The sequence below is a fragment of the Nomascus leucogenys genome, chromosome 10 (assembly GCF_006542625.1).
Source record: "Nomascus leucogenys isolate Asia chromosome 10, Asia_NLE_v1, whole genome shotgun sequence".
NCBI classification, from domain to species: domain Eukaryota; kingdom Metazoa; phylum Chordata; class Mammalia; order Primates; family Hylobatidae; genus Nomascus; species Nomascus leucogenys.
In genome coordinates, this window is record NC_044390.1 from 60729770 (window position 1) to 60745366 (window position 15597).

General features: G+C 52.9%; 1 protein-coding gene across 8 annotated transcripts in view; it reads left to right on the top strand.

Annotated features, from left to right (window-relative positions):
• Positions 1-9596, top strand: part of TYK2 (tyrosine kinase 2) — a 28195-nt gene extending 18599 nt beyond the window's left edge. For 5 of the 8 annotated variants that reach the window (XM_030820881.1, XM_030820882.1, XM_030820877.1 and 2 more), the window contains 11 exons: positions 869-996; positions 2032-2167; positions 2252-2406; positions 3442-3592; positions 5533-5639; positions 5917-6109; positions 6503-6621; positions 7051-7223; positions 7599-7716; positions 8962-9072; positions 9156-9596. In XM_030820881.1, coding sequence (XP_030676741.1) covers positions 869-996; positions 2032-2167; positions 2252-2406; positions 3442-3592; positions 5533-5639; positions 5917-6109; positions 6503-6621; positions 7051-7223; positions 7599-7716; positions 8962-9072; positions 9156-9290 — 1526 coding nt within the window. In that variant the 3' untranslated portion in view covers positions 9291-9596. The remainder of the gene's footprint in view (positions 1-868; positions 997-2031; positions 2168-2251; positions 2407-3441; positions 3593-5532; positions 5640-5916; positions 6110-6502; positions 6622-7050; positions 7224-7598; positions 7717-8961; positions 9073-9155) is intronic. The other 3 variants (XM_030820883.1, XM_030820878.1, XM_030820880.1) reach the window with 1 other exon arrangement.
• The last annotated feature ends 6001 nt before the right edge of the window (positions 9597-15597 follow it).

Consider the following 15597-nt stretch of genomic DNA (forward strand, 5'->3'; position numbering starts at 1 on the left):
TCTTTTTAGTAGAGATGGGGTTTCACCATAATTTTTTTGTATTTTTAGTAGAGTTGGGGTTTCACCATATTGACCAGGCTGGTCTCGAACTCCTGAACTTGTGATCCGCCCGCCTCAGCCTCCCAAAGTGCTGGGATTATAGGCGTGAGCCACCGCGCCCGGCTGTATTTTTTCTTTTTAGTAGTGATGGAGTTTCAGGCCGGGCGTGGTGGCTCACGCTTGTAATCCCAGCACTTTGGGAGGCCGAGGCAGGTGGATCACAAGGTCAGGAGATCGAGACCATGGTGAAACCCCGTCTCTACTAAAAATACAAAAAAATTAGCCGGGCGTGGTGGCAAGCGCCTGTAGTCCCAGCTACTCGGAGAGGCTGAGGCAGGAGAATGGTGTGAACCCGGGAGGCGGAGCTTGCAGTGAGCCGAGATTGCGCCACTGCACTCCAGCCTGGGCCACAGAGCGAGACTCCGTCTCAAAAAAAAAAAAAAAAAAAAGTAGTGATGGAGTTTCATCATGTTGGGCAGGCTGCCCTTGAACTCGTGACCTCAGGTGATCCACCCGCCTCAGCCTCCCAAAGTGCTGGGATTACAGGCGTGAACCACTACGCCCAGCCCACCTTTCTCTCTTGAACTTCAACTTCTTCCATGCCCCACCCCACCTGGACCCCAATGCCCTCATCCACTGCTGCCTCTGCTGCATTCCGCATTTCTTCTCTCCCCAAACTCACTTTCAACCCAGACCAAACTCCACCCACACCTCTGCCCTGACACATCCCCAGCCACATGCCAAGTCCCTCCCTGGCATCTCCCCACATTCCCCGCCATCCAGAGGGCAGAAGCAGGCAGGTTGCCCCAGAACAGCTGTGTCTTTACAGATATCATGGTGACAGAGTACGTGGAGCACGGACCCCTGGATGTGTGGTTGCGGAGGGAGCGGGGCCATGTGCCCATGGCTTGGAAGATGATGGTGGCCCAGCAGCTGGCCAGTGCCCTCAGCTACCTGGTGTGTGGCCTGTGTGTGGGGCCTGGGTCTGTCAGGGAGGGCCAGGAGCCCTGGAGTTCGAGACCAGCCTGGGCAACAGGGCGAGACCCCATCTTTTTTTATTCTTTTTTTTTTTTTTAGATGGAGTTTCGCCCTGTCACCCAGGCTGGAGTGCAATGGCATGATCTCAGCTCACTGCAACCTTCGCCTCCCGGGTTCAAATGATTCTCCCGCCTCAGCCTCCCAAGTAGCTGGTATTATAGGCTCCTGCCATCACGCCCAGCTAATTTTTGTATTTTTAGTAGAGATGGGGTTTCACCATGTTGGTCAGGCTGGTCTGGAACTTCTGACCTCGTGATCCACCCGCCTCAGCCTCCCAAAGTGCTGGGATTCCAGGCGTGAGCCACCATGCCCAGCTGGTCCCTTCTTTAAAAAATAAACAAATAGCCAGTCGTGGTGGCTCACACCTGTAATCTCAGCAGTTTGGGAGGCCAAGGCAGGTGGATCACCTGAGGTCAGGAGTTTGAGACCAGCCTGGCCAATATGGCGAAACCTTGCCTCTATGAAAAATACAAAAAAAATTAGCCAATGTGGTAACTTGCACCAGTAGGCCCAGGTACTCAGTAAGCTGAGGTGGGAGGATCGCCTGAGCCCAGGAATTTGAGGCCGTAGTAAGCTATGATCACACCACTGCACCCCAGCCTGGGCAGCAGCATAGCTAGACCCCGTCTCTACCAAAAATTTAAGAATTAGCCAGGCCGTGGTGATGTGCACCTGTAATTCTAGCTACTTGGAAGGCTTGAGCCTAGGAGTTTGAAGCTGCAGTGAGCCATGTTTGTGCCACTATACTCCAACCTGAGAGACAGAGTGAGACCCTGTCTCAAAAAAAAAAAAAAAAAAAGGAAAAGAAAAAAATAACCCCCCAAAAAACAAAACAGAAACCCAGTGATGGTCACAGTTGTCCTTTTCACATTGGCTGTCCTTATGGGGACCAGGTTTGGGGTTGGCATCTGTGCCCCTCCTGAGTGGCCACACCCCCTCTCCTGCCCACCTCAGGAGAACAAGAACCTTGTTCATGGTAATGTGTGTGGCCGGAACATCCTGCTGGCCCGGCTGGGGCTGGCAGAGGGCACCAGCCCCTTCATCAAGCTGAGTGATCCCGGCGTGAGCCTGGGCGCCCTCTCCAGGGAGGGTGAGTACCCAAGGGACTGTGGCACAGTGGGGGAGTTTCCCCTGCTCCTTTCACACTTGGTGACCTCTGACCTTGGCCTCCCAGAGCGGGTGGAGAGGATCCCCTGGATGGCCCCCGAATGCCTACCAGGTGGGCCCAACAGCCTAAGCACTGCCATGGACAAGTGGGGGTTTGGCGCCACCCTCCTGGAGATCTGCTTTGACGGAGAGGCCCCTCTGCAGAGCCGCAACCCCTCCGAGGTATGTCTAGGAGACCCTTGGGCCCTCCCCACAGTGGGGGCCCCTCCAAGAAATCCAGAGGACAGAATCAGAGCTCAAAGCTGCCTCCCCTCTGGCCTCGTGACTTCAAGTCTCTCTGGGCTACCAGCAGGTGGGCCACTCGCCAGGGCTCAATGTAGTCCCAGCCTTTTTAGGTCTTTGTGGAAGTCACTTGTGCCTGGCACACAGAAGGCAAGTAAGAGACTTGATTTCAGTTTTAGGCAGAGTGACCAGGGCAGCGATGGGAGACGCCCAGGCTGCAGAGTCAGGAAGAGGGGCTGAGGATGCGCCTCACCCAGCAGTGGGGTCAGACAAGGCTTCCCAGAGGAGGTTCGTGAGTGTGGTGTTTTTATTTGGAGACGAAGTTCCACTCTTGTTGCCCAGGCTGGAATGCAATGGCGTGATCTCAGCTCACTGCAACCTCCGCCTCCTGGGTTCAAGCGATTCTCCTGCCTCAGCCTCCCTTGGGATTACAGGCGCATGCCACCACACCCGGCTAATTTTTGTATTTTTTGTAGAGACGGGGTTTCATAATATTGGTCAGGCTGGTCTCAAACTCCTGACCTCAGGTGATCCGCCCACCTCGGCCTCCCAAAGTGCTGGGATTACAGGCATGAGCCACAGTGCCCAGCCCCAGAAGAGGTTTTATCTAAGTGTAGAATTATGCCAATGAGCCTGGCTAGGAAGGGCAGCCTAGGCAGAGTGCATGGCCCGTGCAAAGGCTGAGGCTTCAGTGTATTGAGCTGTGGTCTACAGGAGGGGCGGGAGGGGACCTCGGGGCAGGAGGCTGACTGTGACACTCCAGCTCTGCATAATCACTGGACCTGGGTCCCAGTCCTGGCTCTGCAGCTGTGAGCACATCCTCCCACTTTGTGGAGCCTCAGTTGCCTCATCTGTATAATGGGACTGATAAGAGCGGGCACCTGGCGGTCCACTCTGAGGACTTGACTTTGCCTCTTGGGGAAGGGGTGGGGGCGAAGGGAGGATGTTGACTTCTCTGGGTCCCTTTCCCAACAGAAGGAGCATTTCTACCAGAGGCAGCACCGGCTGCCTGAGCCCTCCTGCCCAGAGCTGGCCACACTCACCAGCCAGTGTCTGACCTATGAGCCAACCCAGAGGCCATCATTCCGCACCATCCTGCGTGACCTCACCCGGCTGCAGCCCCACAGTGAGCTCTGTCCCAGTGCTGGGACCCTGGGGAAGTGGGAGGGGGCTGGGATCCCTGCTGTATGCCTACAGCGCACGAGAGGTCTCTGCACAGTGGTTTGTGGTGTGTGCCAATTTCTTGCAGTGGCGTTCATAAGCATGCCCTGCCTGGCTGCCCTGAGCTCTCATTAATGTATTTATTTATTTATTTGTGATGGAATCTTGCTCTGTCGCCCAGCCTGGAGTGCAGTGACGTGATCTTGGCTCACTGCAACCTCCACCTCCCAGGTTCAAGCAATCCTCCTACCTCAGCCTCCCAAGTAGCTGGGATTACAAGCGTGTGTCACCATGCCCGGCTAATTTTTGTATTTTTAGTAGAGGTGGGGTTTTGCCATGTTGGCCAGGCTGGTCTCAAACTCTAGACCTCAAATGATCTATCTGCTTCAGCCTCCCAAATTGCTGGGATTACAGGCGTGAGCCACTGCACCTGGCCTCCTTAATGTTTTGGCTGGGGAGAGACACAACTTTGGATTGGAGAATTAGACCATTGCAGTTTTTTTTTTCTTTTTAAAAAATTTTTGTATTGTTTTCTTAAAAAAATTAATATGCTCTTTTTTCTTTTTTTTGAGACGGAGTCTCACTCTGTCGCCAGGCTGGAGTGCAGTGGTGCAATCTTGGCTCACTGCAACCTCCGTCTCCCGGGTTCAAGTAATTCTTCTGCCTCAGCCTCCCGAGTAGCTGGGACTATAGGCGCCCACCACCACGCCGGGCTAATTTTTGTATTTTTAGTAGAGATGGGAATTCACCATGTTGGCCAGGATGGTCTCAATCTCTTGACCTCGTGATCCACCCGCCTCAGCCTCCCAAAGTGCTGGGATTACAGGCGTGAGCCACTGTGCCTGACCTACTTTCTTTTTCTTTTTCTTTTTTTTTTTTTTTGAGATGGAGTTTTGCTCTTGTTGCACAGGCTGGAGTGCAATGGTGCGATCTCGGCCCACTGCAACCTCTGCCTCCTAGGTTCGAGCAATTCTCCTGCCTCAGCCTCCCGAGTAGCTGGGATTACAGGTGTCCACCACCACACCCAGCTAATTTTTGTATTTTTAGTAGAGACGGGGTTTCACTATGTTGGCCAGGCTGGTCTGAAACTCTTGACCTCAGGTGATCCACCCTCCTCAGCCTCCCAAAGTGCTGGGATTACAGGTGTGAGCCACCACACCTGGCCTAATATGCCATTTTCAACTGGTCATATCACATTTTTCTTTCTCTTTTTTTGTTTTAAAGACTAGGTCTTGCTGTGTTGCCCAGGCAGGAGTGTAGTGGCTATTCACAGGCACGATCACGGCTCACTGCAGCCCGAGACTCCTGGGCTCTAGGGATCCTCCTGCCTTGGCCTCCCAAAGTGCTGGGATTACAGGTCTGAGCCACCACGCCTGGCCATTTTTTCTCTTTTCTCTATGAAGTATCTGTGCCCTCTACCCAATCTCAGAACTTCCAGATGTCAGGTTTTTCTGTTTTTTCTTTTTTTCTTTCTTTTTTTTCTTTTTTTTTAAGAAACAGTCTCTCTCTGTGGCCCAGACTCACTGCAGCCTCAAAACTCCTGGGCTCAAACGATCCTCCTACCTCAGCCTCCTGAGTAGCTGGGACCACAGGCATGCGCCACCACACCTGGCTAATTTTTTTTTTTTTAACTTTTTTGTAGAGAGGGGTTTCACCGTGTTGTCCAGGCTGGTCTTGAACTCCTGAGCTCAAGTGATCCTCCCGCCTCGGCCTCCCAAACAGGTGTCAGTTTTGATGCAGCCAACTCTGCATCATTTTGTACAATAAGTGGACTCTTTCAGCTGTTGCAGGAAAAAGTTTTCTTACCTCTGGAATCGGATCCTGGGGTAGCTGTGGCTGGCTTTGTGACTCCCAAGTGTGGGCCTGCTGGGGAAAGGATCGGGGTCAGGCCTTTACCCACCGCAGCTCTTCCAGATCTTGCTGACATCTTGACTGTGAACCCGGACTCACTGGCGTCAGACCCTACGGTTTTCCACAAGCGCTATTTGAAAAAGATCCGAGATCTGGGCGAGGTGAGGGAGGGGCCTGGACTGCTAAAAGGCCCACCTGGTCGGGGAGGAGTTTGGGGGTTGAGGATAAATTCCTACCTAAGGTGATTCTCAGGAGATGTGGGTGGGACCCTCTGCTTTGAGGGAGGCCTAGGTGCCAAGGAGTCTTAATAGCGCGGAGTAGGCGGGGCCTGGGGTATTCCGAAAGGATCTGCCTGGAGGAGTGGCACGGGAAATCGGGGGATGGGGAGTGGTGCAGGGATTGGGGAGGTGGAGCTGACCCTCGTGTGCGCCCGACCAGGGTCACTTCGGCAAGGTCAGCTTGTACTGCTACGATCCGACCAACGACGGCACTGGCGAGATGGTGGCGGTGAAAGCCCTCAAGGCAGACTGCGGCCCCCAGCACCGCTTGGGCTGGAAGCAGGAGATTGACATTCTGCGCACGCTCTATCACGAGCACATCGTCAAGTACAAGGGCTGCTGCGAGGACCAAGGTGGGCGGGACCCGGCGAGTCCTAGAGACTCGAGGGGGCATGGTTAGAGCATGGGTGTGGCCTTGTGGGCGGGGCCAGTCTGGCCTAGCCAATTAGAGACTCAACCCCAGGCTGCCATATGCGGTTCTTGGAAGTTGGGTGAGCGTGGCCGGGCTGCCTCCTTCCCATCTAGGGGGTGCTACCTGCTGGGGCCAGGATGGACGGGAGCCACCAGCAGCTCCCTCAAGTGAGAATGGGGTTCTAGATGTGTCCATCCCACCTGAGGACTGGGTCTAGTGTGCGCGGGTCTTGGCCTTCCCTTCCGACCTTGGAGGGGCTCTGCTGGGCTCAGGGTAGGCGGTCCCCGGCCCGCCCTTTATCGTCCCCCACCGGGGCCGCCCCTCTCCGCGGCAGGCGAGAAGTCGCTGCAGCTGGTCATGGAGTACGTGCCCCTGGGCAGCCTCCGAGACTACCTGCCCCGGCACAGCGTCGGGCTGGCCCAGCTGCTGCTCTTCGCCCAGCAGATCTGCGAGGTTGGTCGGCCCCGCCCCTGCTTACGGAGCTTGCCCCTTCCTCTTCAGCTTGCGCTGGCCAGAGCGATCCGGTGCAGTCGGCTCTCACGCTCCGCCCCTGCTCATTTGCCCAGGCCCTCTTGTCCTTGCACTGACCTCCGAATTTTTCGGCTCGCTTGGCCACACCCCCTCCTCCCAAGGGACCACGCACAGCAGGCTCGGCCCCTCCCAACTCGCCCTCCTGCCCAGCTTTGCTCGTCTAGCTCCGTCCCTAATTTCTGGCTCAGCCTCCTTTTGCTTGGTGCCACGTGCCATCCGGCCCTCTCCAGCGGCCGGGGAGCCACCGGCCTGACCTGACTGTCCCCCAGCCCTCCTGGCTGCTCAGGTCCTGCCGCCGCCCCCGGCCGAACCCCGCCCCATTGAAACTCACAAGCCCTGCCCTGCCCCCAGGGCATGGCCTATCTGCACGCGCAGCACTACATCCACCGAGACCTAGCCGCGCGCAACGTGCTTCTGGACAACGACAGGCTGGTCAAGATCGGGGACTTTGGCCTAGCCAAAGCCGTGCCCGAAGGCCACGAGTACTACCGCGTGCGCGAGGATGGGGACAGCCCCGTGTTCTGGTGACCAGGCGGGGTGCAGTCTGAGGGGGTGCTGGGGTCACTTGGAACAGGCGGGGTGGAGTAGACGGATGCTGGGTATCATGACAGGGCATGATCCCAGTGAAGTGCGGCGGGGCCTAGCCGTGCGGGGGTGGGGCCTATGGAGGCAAGAGGCGGTGTATAGAGTGCGGCTTGGCCTGGTGGGCGGGGTTAACCCGGCCTAGCCAATGAGCGGCCTAGCCAATGAGCACATCGCCCCGCTCAGGCTGCGCTCTTAAGGGTGGGTCCGAACTGAGCCCAGAGGGTCCTTAAGTCTCCGGTGAGGGCTTCAGCCTGGTCTGATCCCCAAACCCTCAGTGCAGTCCCCCCGAGGCCTGAGTGCCCCCCTCCCCCTAGGTATGCCCCAGAGTGCCTGAAGGAGTATAAGTTCTACTATGCGTCCGATGTCTGGTCGTTCGGGGTGACCCTGTATGAGCTGCTGACGCACTGTGACTCCAGCCAGAGCCCCCCTACGGTGAGAGCCAGGCCCGCAGCCCCACCTGGAGTTTGCTAGAGCAATTAGAAAGGCATAGGCCCGGCCGGGCGCGGTGGCTCATACCTGTAATCCCAGCACTTTGGGAGGCCGAGGCGGGCGGATCACGAGGTCAGGAGATCGAGACCATCCTGGCTAACACGGTGAAACCCCGTCTCTACTAAAAATACAAAAAAAATTAGCCGAGAGTGGTGGCCAGCGCCTGTAGTCCCAGCTACTCAGGAGGCTGAGGCAGGAGAATGGTGTGAACCCGGGAGGCGGAGCTTGCAGTGAGCGATCTCCCCACTGCACTCCAGCTGAGTGACAGAGCGAGACTCCGTCTCAAAAAAAAAAAAAAAAAAAAGGCATAGGCCGGGCGCGATGGCTCACGCCTGTAATCCCAGCACTTTGGGAGGCCGAGGCGGGCAGATCACGAGGTCAGGAGATCGAGACCAGCCTGGCCAACATGGAAACCCCGTCTCTACTGAAAATACAAAAATTAGCCTGGCGTGGTGGCACGTGCCTGTAATCCCAGCTACTCAGGCGGCTGAGGCAGGGAGAATTGCTTGAACCCGGTAGGCAGAGGTTGCAGTGAGCTGAGATCGTGCCACTGCACTCCAGCCTGGGTGAAAGAGCGAGAGACTGTCTCAAAAAAAAAATTCTGGACAGTAAGAACAATCTGCTGTGAGGCTTAATAATAACAGCAAACACCTGACTCAGGCTTACTCTATGAATATTAGTTTAACGTTCACAGTAATCCCGGGTGGCAGATGTTATTACCCTATTTTACGGATGAGAAAACTGAGGCCCAGAGAAGTGAACTCAAATTCAAAGTCACACAGCTGAGAGGTGTAAGAGGTGGGATTAGAACCCATGCAGTTGATTTCACGAAGTTGCAGAGTGATTTCTTTTTTTTCTTTTTTGAGACGGAGTTTCACACTTGTAGCCCAGGCTGGAGTGCAATGGCACAATCTTGGCTCACTGCAGCCTCCGCCTCCCAGGTTCAAACGATCCTCCTGCCTCAGCGTCCCAAGTAGCTGGGATTACAGGCGCCCGCCATCATGCCCAGCTAATTTTTGTATTTTTAGTAGAGATGGGGTTTCACCATGTTGGCCAGGGTGGTCTCGAACTCCTGACCTCAGGTGATCCACCTGCATCAGCCTCCAAAAGTGCTGGGATTACAGGCATGAGCCACCGTGCCTGGCTTTCATTGCCTCTTGAAAAGAGCTTGTCTTGTTTATACGGTAGAAATTCCTTGAGCTCATAGGCGTTGCTCAGGGTCAGATGACAGTTCTGAGACTCACCGAGTTGCTGGAACGAGGGGAGAGGCTGCCACGGCCCAACAAATGTCCCTGTGAGGTGAGACTTCCTTTGTCTTTCCCTGACCCCACCATCCTGCCGTGGAGAGGGCAGCCCTCACCAGCCCTGGTTTTTCCTTCTAGGTCTATCATCTCATGAAGAACTGCTGGGAGACAGAGGCGTCCTTCCGCCCAACCTTTGAGAACCTCATACCCATCCTGAAGACAGTCCATGAGAAGTACCAAGGCCAGGCTCCTTCAGTGTTCAGCGTGTGCTGAGGCACAATGACAGCCCTGCCTGGGAGGATTGGACCAGGCAGTGGCTGCAGAGGGAGCCTCCTGCTCCCTGCCCCAGGATGAAAACAAGAGGGGGATGTCAGCCTCACCCACACCGTGTGCCTTACTCCTGTCTGGAGACCCCACCTCTGTGAACTTACTTTTCTTCCATGGCCATGAGCCTAACCATGATCTTGAGGGACCCAACATTTGTAGGGGCACTAATCCGGCCCTTAAATCCCCCAGCTTCCAAACTTGAGGCCCACCATCTCCACTATCTGATAATAAACTCCTGTTTTCTCTGCTGGAGCCTGTGATTTTTGGAGCCCTCTTTCAGAAAGGTGGGTTAGCTGGGAGTCTGGTCTCCTGTGGACAGCAGCTAGCATGAGACACTGCAGAGGTAGCTGGATTCAACTGTTTTAACTTTTTTTTTTTGAGACAGTCTTGCTGTGTCACCCAGGCTGAAGTGCAGTGGCGTGATCTAGGCTCACTGCAAGCTCCACCTCCTGGGTTAACACCATTCTCCTGCCTCAGCCACCCGAGTAGCTGGGACTACAGGTGACCGCCACCACGCCTGGCTAATTTTTTGTATTTTTATTAGAGTTGAGGTTTCACCTTATTGGCCAGGCTGGTCTTGAACTACTGACCTCAGGTGATCCACCTGCCTCCACCTCCCAAAGTGCTGGGATTACAGGTGTGAGCCATTGCTCCTGGCCAATAACTACTTGTGGAATGCACAAAGTATTTGGTAGGGGCGGTCACATGCCACATAGATTAGACTGCCAGTTTCACCCTTTCACATTTGTGTGACCTCAGGCAAATGGCTTCACCTCTCTGGGCCTTAGTCCTCCATTACGGGAGCTTCACACTTGCTATCTCATAGGACTCACGTAAAGAGCTCATGAGGTGGTGTCTGTGAAATGCTTAGCAGAAAGACATGCAAACAAGTGCTTAATAAATACACAATATTGGCCGGGCACGGCGGCTCACGCCTGTAATCCCAGCACTTTGGGAGGCCACGAGGATCACGAGGTCAGGAGATCAAGACCATCCTGCCTAACACGGTGAAACCCCATCTACTAAAAATACAAAAAAATTAGCTGGGTGTGGCGGCAGGTGCCTGTAGTCCCAGCTACTCGGGAGGCTGAGGCAGGAGAATGGCATGAACCCAGGACATGGAGCTTGCAGTGAGCCAAGATTGCACCGCTGCACTCCAGCTGAGCAACAGAGCAAGACTCCGTCTCAAAAAAAAATGATAAATAAATATACAATATTATTGTTGGCTGGATGCAGTGGCTCATTGCCTGTAAACCCAGCACTTTGGGAGGCTGAGGCAGGAGGATCCCTTGAGTCCAGGAGTTCGAGACCAGCCTGGGCAACATAGGGAGATCCTGTCCGTATTATTATTTATTTATTTATTTATTTATTTATTTTTGAGACAGTTTCACTGTTGTTCTCCAGGCTGGAGTGCATTGGTGCTATCTCGGCTCACTGCAACCTCCCCCTCCTGGGTTCAAACAATTCTCCTGCCTCAGCCTCCCGAGTAGCTGGGATTACAGGGGCACGCCACCACACCTGGCTAATTTTGTATTTTTAGTAGAGACGGGGTTTCAACTTGTTGGTCAGGCTGCTCTCAAACTCCTGACCTCAGGTGATCTGCCCGCCTCGGCCTCCCAAAGTGTTGGGATTACAGACATGAGCCACTACGCCTGGCCTATATTATTTATTTATTTATTTATTTATTTATTTATTTATTTATTTATTTCGAGACGGAGTCTCGCTCTGTCGCCCAGGCTGGAGTGCAGTGGCGCAATCTCGGCTCACTGCAAGCTCTGCCTTCCGGGTTCATGCCATTCTCCTGCCTCAGCCTCTCCGAGTAGCTGGGACTACAGGCGCCCGCCACCACGCCCGGCTAATTTTTTGTATTTTTAGTAGAGACGGGGTTTCACCGTGGTCTCGATCTCCTGACCTCGTGATCCGCCCGCCTCGGCCTCCCAAAGTGCTGGGATTACAAGCGTGAGCCACCACGCCCAGCTGGCCTATATTATTTTTAAGTAAAAATTTAAAAAATGAAGTTGGCTGGGTACAGTGACTCACGCCTGTAATCCCAGCACAGCACTTTGAAAGGCTGAGGCGGGCGGATCAGTTGAGGTCAGGAGTTTGAGACCAGCTTGCCCAACATGGCAAAACCCTTCTCTACTAAAAATACAAAAATTAGCTGGGCATTGTGGCAGGCGCCTGTAGTCCCAGCTACTTGGGAGGCTGAGGCAGGAGAATCACTTGAACCCCGGAGGCGGAGGTTGCCATGAGCCGAGATCAAGCCATTGCACTCCAGCCTGGGTGACAAGAGCAAAACTGTCTCAAAAATAAATAAATAAAGACACGTGCACACGTATGTTTATTGTGGCACTATTCACAATAGCAAAGACTTGGAACCAACCCAAATGTCCATCAATGATAGACTGGATTAAGAAAATGTGGCACATATACACCATGGAATACTATGCAGCCATAAAATAGGATGAGTTCATATCCTTTGCAGGGACACGGATGAAGCTGGAAACCATCATTCTCAGCAAACTATCACATGGACAGAAAACCAAACACCGCATGTTCTCATTCATAGGTGGGAACTGAACAATGAGAACAATTGGACACAGGGCAGGGAACAACACACACCCACACTGGGGCCTGTTGTGGGGTAGGGGCCCGCGGGAGGGATAGCATTAGGAGAAATACCTAATGTAAATGGCAAGTTAATGGGTGCAGCAACCCAGCATGGCACATGTATACCTATGTAACAAACCACATTGTGCACATGTACCCTAGAACTTAAAAAAAAAAAAAAAGGAGTCTGAAACCATGAACAATCTTGGTTATTTACAAGTTTGGTCTTGTTGAGGAAAAAAATAAAATTAAGATTTGAGAGGAAAAAAATACAAAAATTAGCCAGGTGTGGTGGCACACGCCTGTAATCTCAGCTACTGTAGAAGCTGAGGCAGGAGAATTGCTTGAACTGGAAGGCAGAGTGCATTGAGCTGAGATTGCACCACTGCACTCCAGCCTGGGCGATAGAGCAAGATTGTCTGAAAAAAGAAAAGAAAAACGTATTATTGTTATTCTGGTGTTTGGCAAAGTGTTTCTACTTAGCCTGTGTGACTTGAGATGGTGAGACAGATTATGAGTCAGACACATTTGTGAAAGGCAGTTAAATATCCCCAAAAGGACTTCTTTTGTGGGGGTGGGGACTGGGTCTCGCTGTGTCACCCACACTGGAGTGTAGTGGTGCTTACAGCTCACGGCAACCTTGACCTCCCGGGCTCAAGTGATCCTCCCACCTCAGCCTCTGTAGAAGCTGGGACTATAGGCTTCTGCCACGTCACCTGGCTATTTTTTTTTTTTTTTTTTTTTAGAAGGAGTCTCACTATGTCACCCAGGCTGGAGTGCAATGGTACAATCTTGGTTCAGTGCAACCTCCACCTCCAGGGTTCAAGCAATTGTCCTGCTTCAGCCTCCCCAGTAGCTGGGATTACAGGCGCCCGCCACCACGCCCGGCTAATTTTTGTATTTTTAGTAGAGACGGGGTTTCACCATGTTGTCCAGGCTGTTCTCGAACTCCTGACCTCAGGTGATCCACCCACCTCAGCCTCCGAAAGTGCTGGGATTACAGGTGTGAGCCACCACGCCTGGCCACCTGGCTAATTTTAAAATTTTTTGTAGACACGGCGTCTTACTCCGCTGCCCAGCCTGGTCTCAAACTCCTGGGCTCAAGTGATCCTCCCCTTAGCCTCTTGAGTAGTAGGATAACAGCTCAATTTGTTTAGAGCAGTTTTAGGTTTACAGCAAAGTTGAGTGGAAAATACAGAGTTCTCCTATATCCCCCTCCCTCCCACCCCCCTGCACAACCTCCCTTGCTGACCACATCCTGTACCACAGTGATACATGTGTTAGAATCTATGAACCTCGGTAACTCATGCCTGTAATCCCAGCACTTTGGGAGGTCCGGAGTTCGAGACCAGCCTGGGCAACATGGTGAAACCCCATTTCTACTAAAAATACAAAAACTAGCCAGGCATGGTGGCAGGCACCTGTACTCCCAGCTACTCAGGAGGCTGAGGCAAGAGAATTGCTTGAACCCAGGAGGTGGTGGTGGAGGTTGCACTGAGCCAAGATCGTGCCACTGCACTCCAGCCTGGGCAGCAGAGCAAGACTCTATCTGAAAAAAAAAAAAAAATCTATGAACCTCTACTGACATATCGTTTTCTCCTGAAGTCTGTACTTTACATGAGGGTTCACTCTTGCTGTTGTACGTTCTGTGGGGTTGGACAAACATGTAAGGCATGAACCCACCAATATAGTATCACATGGAGTAGTTTCTTTTTTTTTTTGAAACGGAGTCTTGCTCTGTCGCCCAGGCTGGAGTGCAGTGGTGCAGTCTCGGCTCACTGCAAGCTCCGCCTCCCGGGTTCACGCCATTCTCCTGCCTCAGCCTCTCCGAGTAGCTGGGACTACAGGCGCCCGCCACCACGCCCGGCTAATTTTTTGTGTTTTTAGTAGAGACGGGGTTTCACCGTGGTCTCGATCTCCTGACCTCGTGATCCGCCCGCCTCAGCCTCCCAAAGTGCTGGGATTACAAGCGTGAGCCACCGCGCCCGGCCAGTCACGTGGAGTAGTTTCACTGCGCTAAAAGTCATTCATGCACTGCCTATTCATCCCTCTCTTCTCACTAACCCCTGGCAACCGCTAATCTGTTATTTACTGTCCCCATAGTTTTGAGACAGAGTCTTGCTCTGTCATCCAGGCTGGAGTGCAGTGACGCAATCTCTGCTCACTACAACCTCCGCCTCCCACGCTCAAGCTAATTTCTGTATTTTTTGTAGAGGCGAAGTTTCTCCATGTTACCCAGGTTGGTGAAGTCCCGGGCTTAAATGATCCCCCTACCTCAGCCTCCCAAAATGCTAGGCTTTCAGGTATGAGCCACCACACCCGCCCAATAGATCATTTATTTTTAGTTCTGAATAAAAAAATAAATAAAAATACAAACAAGGTCCCCAATTGCATTTGGTTGAGGCCAGTTTTCTGTAAGTCTCTTTTAGTTCTAAAAAAAAATAAAATAAATAAAAATACAGGGCCGGGCACAGTGGCTCACGCCTCTAATCCCAGCAGTTTGGGAGGCCAAGGCAGGCGCATCACCTGAGGTCAGGAGTTCGAGACCAACATGGCCAACATGGCAAAACCCCGTCTCTACTAAAAATACAAAAATTAGCCGGGTACGGTGGCGTGCGCCTGTAATCCCAGCTACTCAGGAGGCTGAGGCAGGAGAATCACTTGAACCCAGGAGGCGGAGGTTGCAGTGAGCCGAGATTACGCCACTGCACTCCAGCCTGGGCAACAAGTGTGAAACTCCATCTCAAAAAATAAAATAAAATAAAAAATAAATAAAAATACAAACAAGGTCCCCAATTGCATTTGCTCGAGGCCAGTTTTCTTAAGTCTCTTTTGGTCTGTGAGTTCCTCTTTCTGTCTTTTGCCCCATTGCAACATATTTGTGGATGAAACTAGGTTGTCTTGTTGACTTTTTTTTTTTTTGAGATGGAGCCTTGCCCTGTCGCCCAGGCAGGAGTGCAGTGGCATGATGTCGGCTCACTGCAACGTCTGCCTCCCAGGTCCAAGCGATTCTCCTGCCTCAGCCTCCCAAGTAGCTGGGATTACAGGCGTGGGGCCAGTACACCTAATTTTTGTATTTTTAGTAGAGATGGGGTTTCGCCATGTTGGCCAGGCTGGTCTCGAACTCCTAACCTCAGGTGATCTGCTCGCCTCGGACTCCCAAAGTGCTGGAATTACAGTCATGAGCCACCACGCCTGTCATGTTTTTTTCTTTTTCTACATTGCTATTAAAAATTTTGGCTGGGGCCGGGCGCAGTAGTTCATACCTGTAATCCCAACTCTTTGGGAGGCCAAGGCGGGTGAATCACCTGAGGTCAGGAGTTCAAGACCAGCCTGGCCAACATGGTGAAACCCCATCTCTACTAAAAATACAAAAGTTAGCTGGGTGTGGTGGCAGGTGCCTGTTATCTCAGCTACTTGGGTGGCTGACGCAGGAGAATCACTTGAACCTGGGAGGTGGAGGTTGTAGTGAGCCGAGATCATGCCACTGCACTCCAGCCTGGGCGACAGAGCAAGACTTCATCTCAAAAAAAAAAAAAAAAAGAATTGTTTCCTCATAGTCGTAAAGCTGTTATACTCACTGCAGGCACAGCTGGTACATTTTGCTCAACCCCACAGGCTTCGTTCCCTTTACGAGGTATTT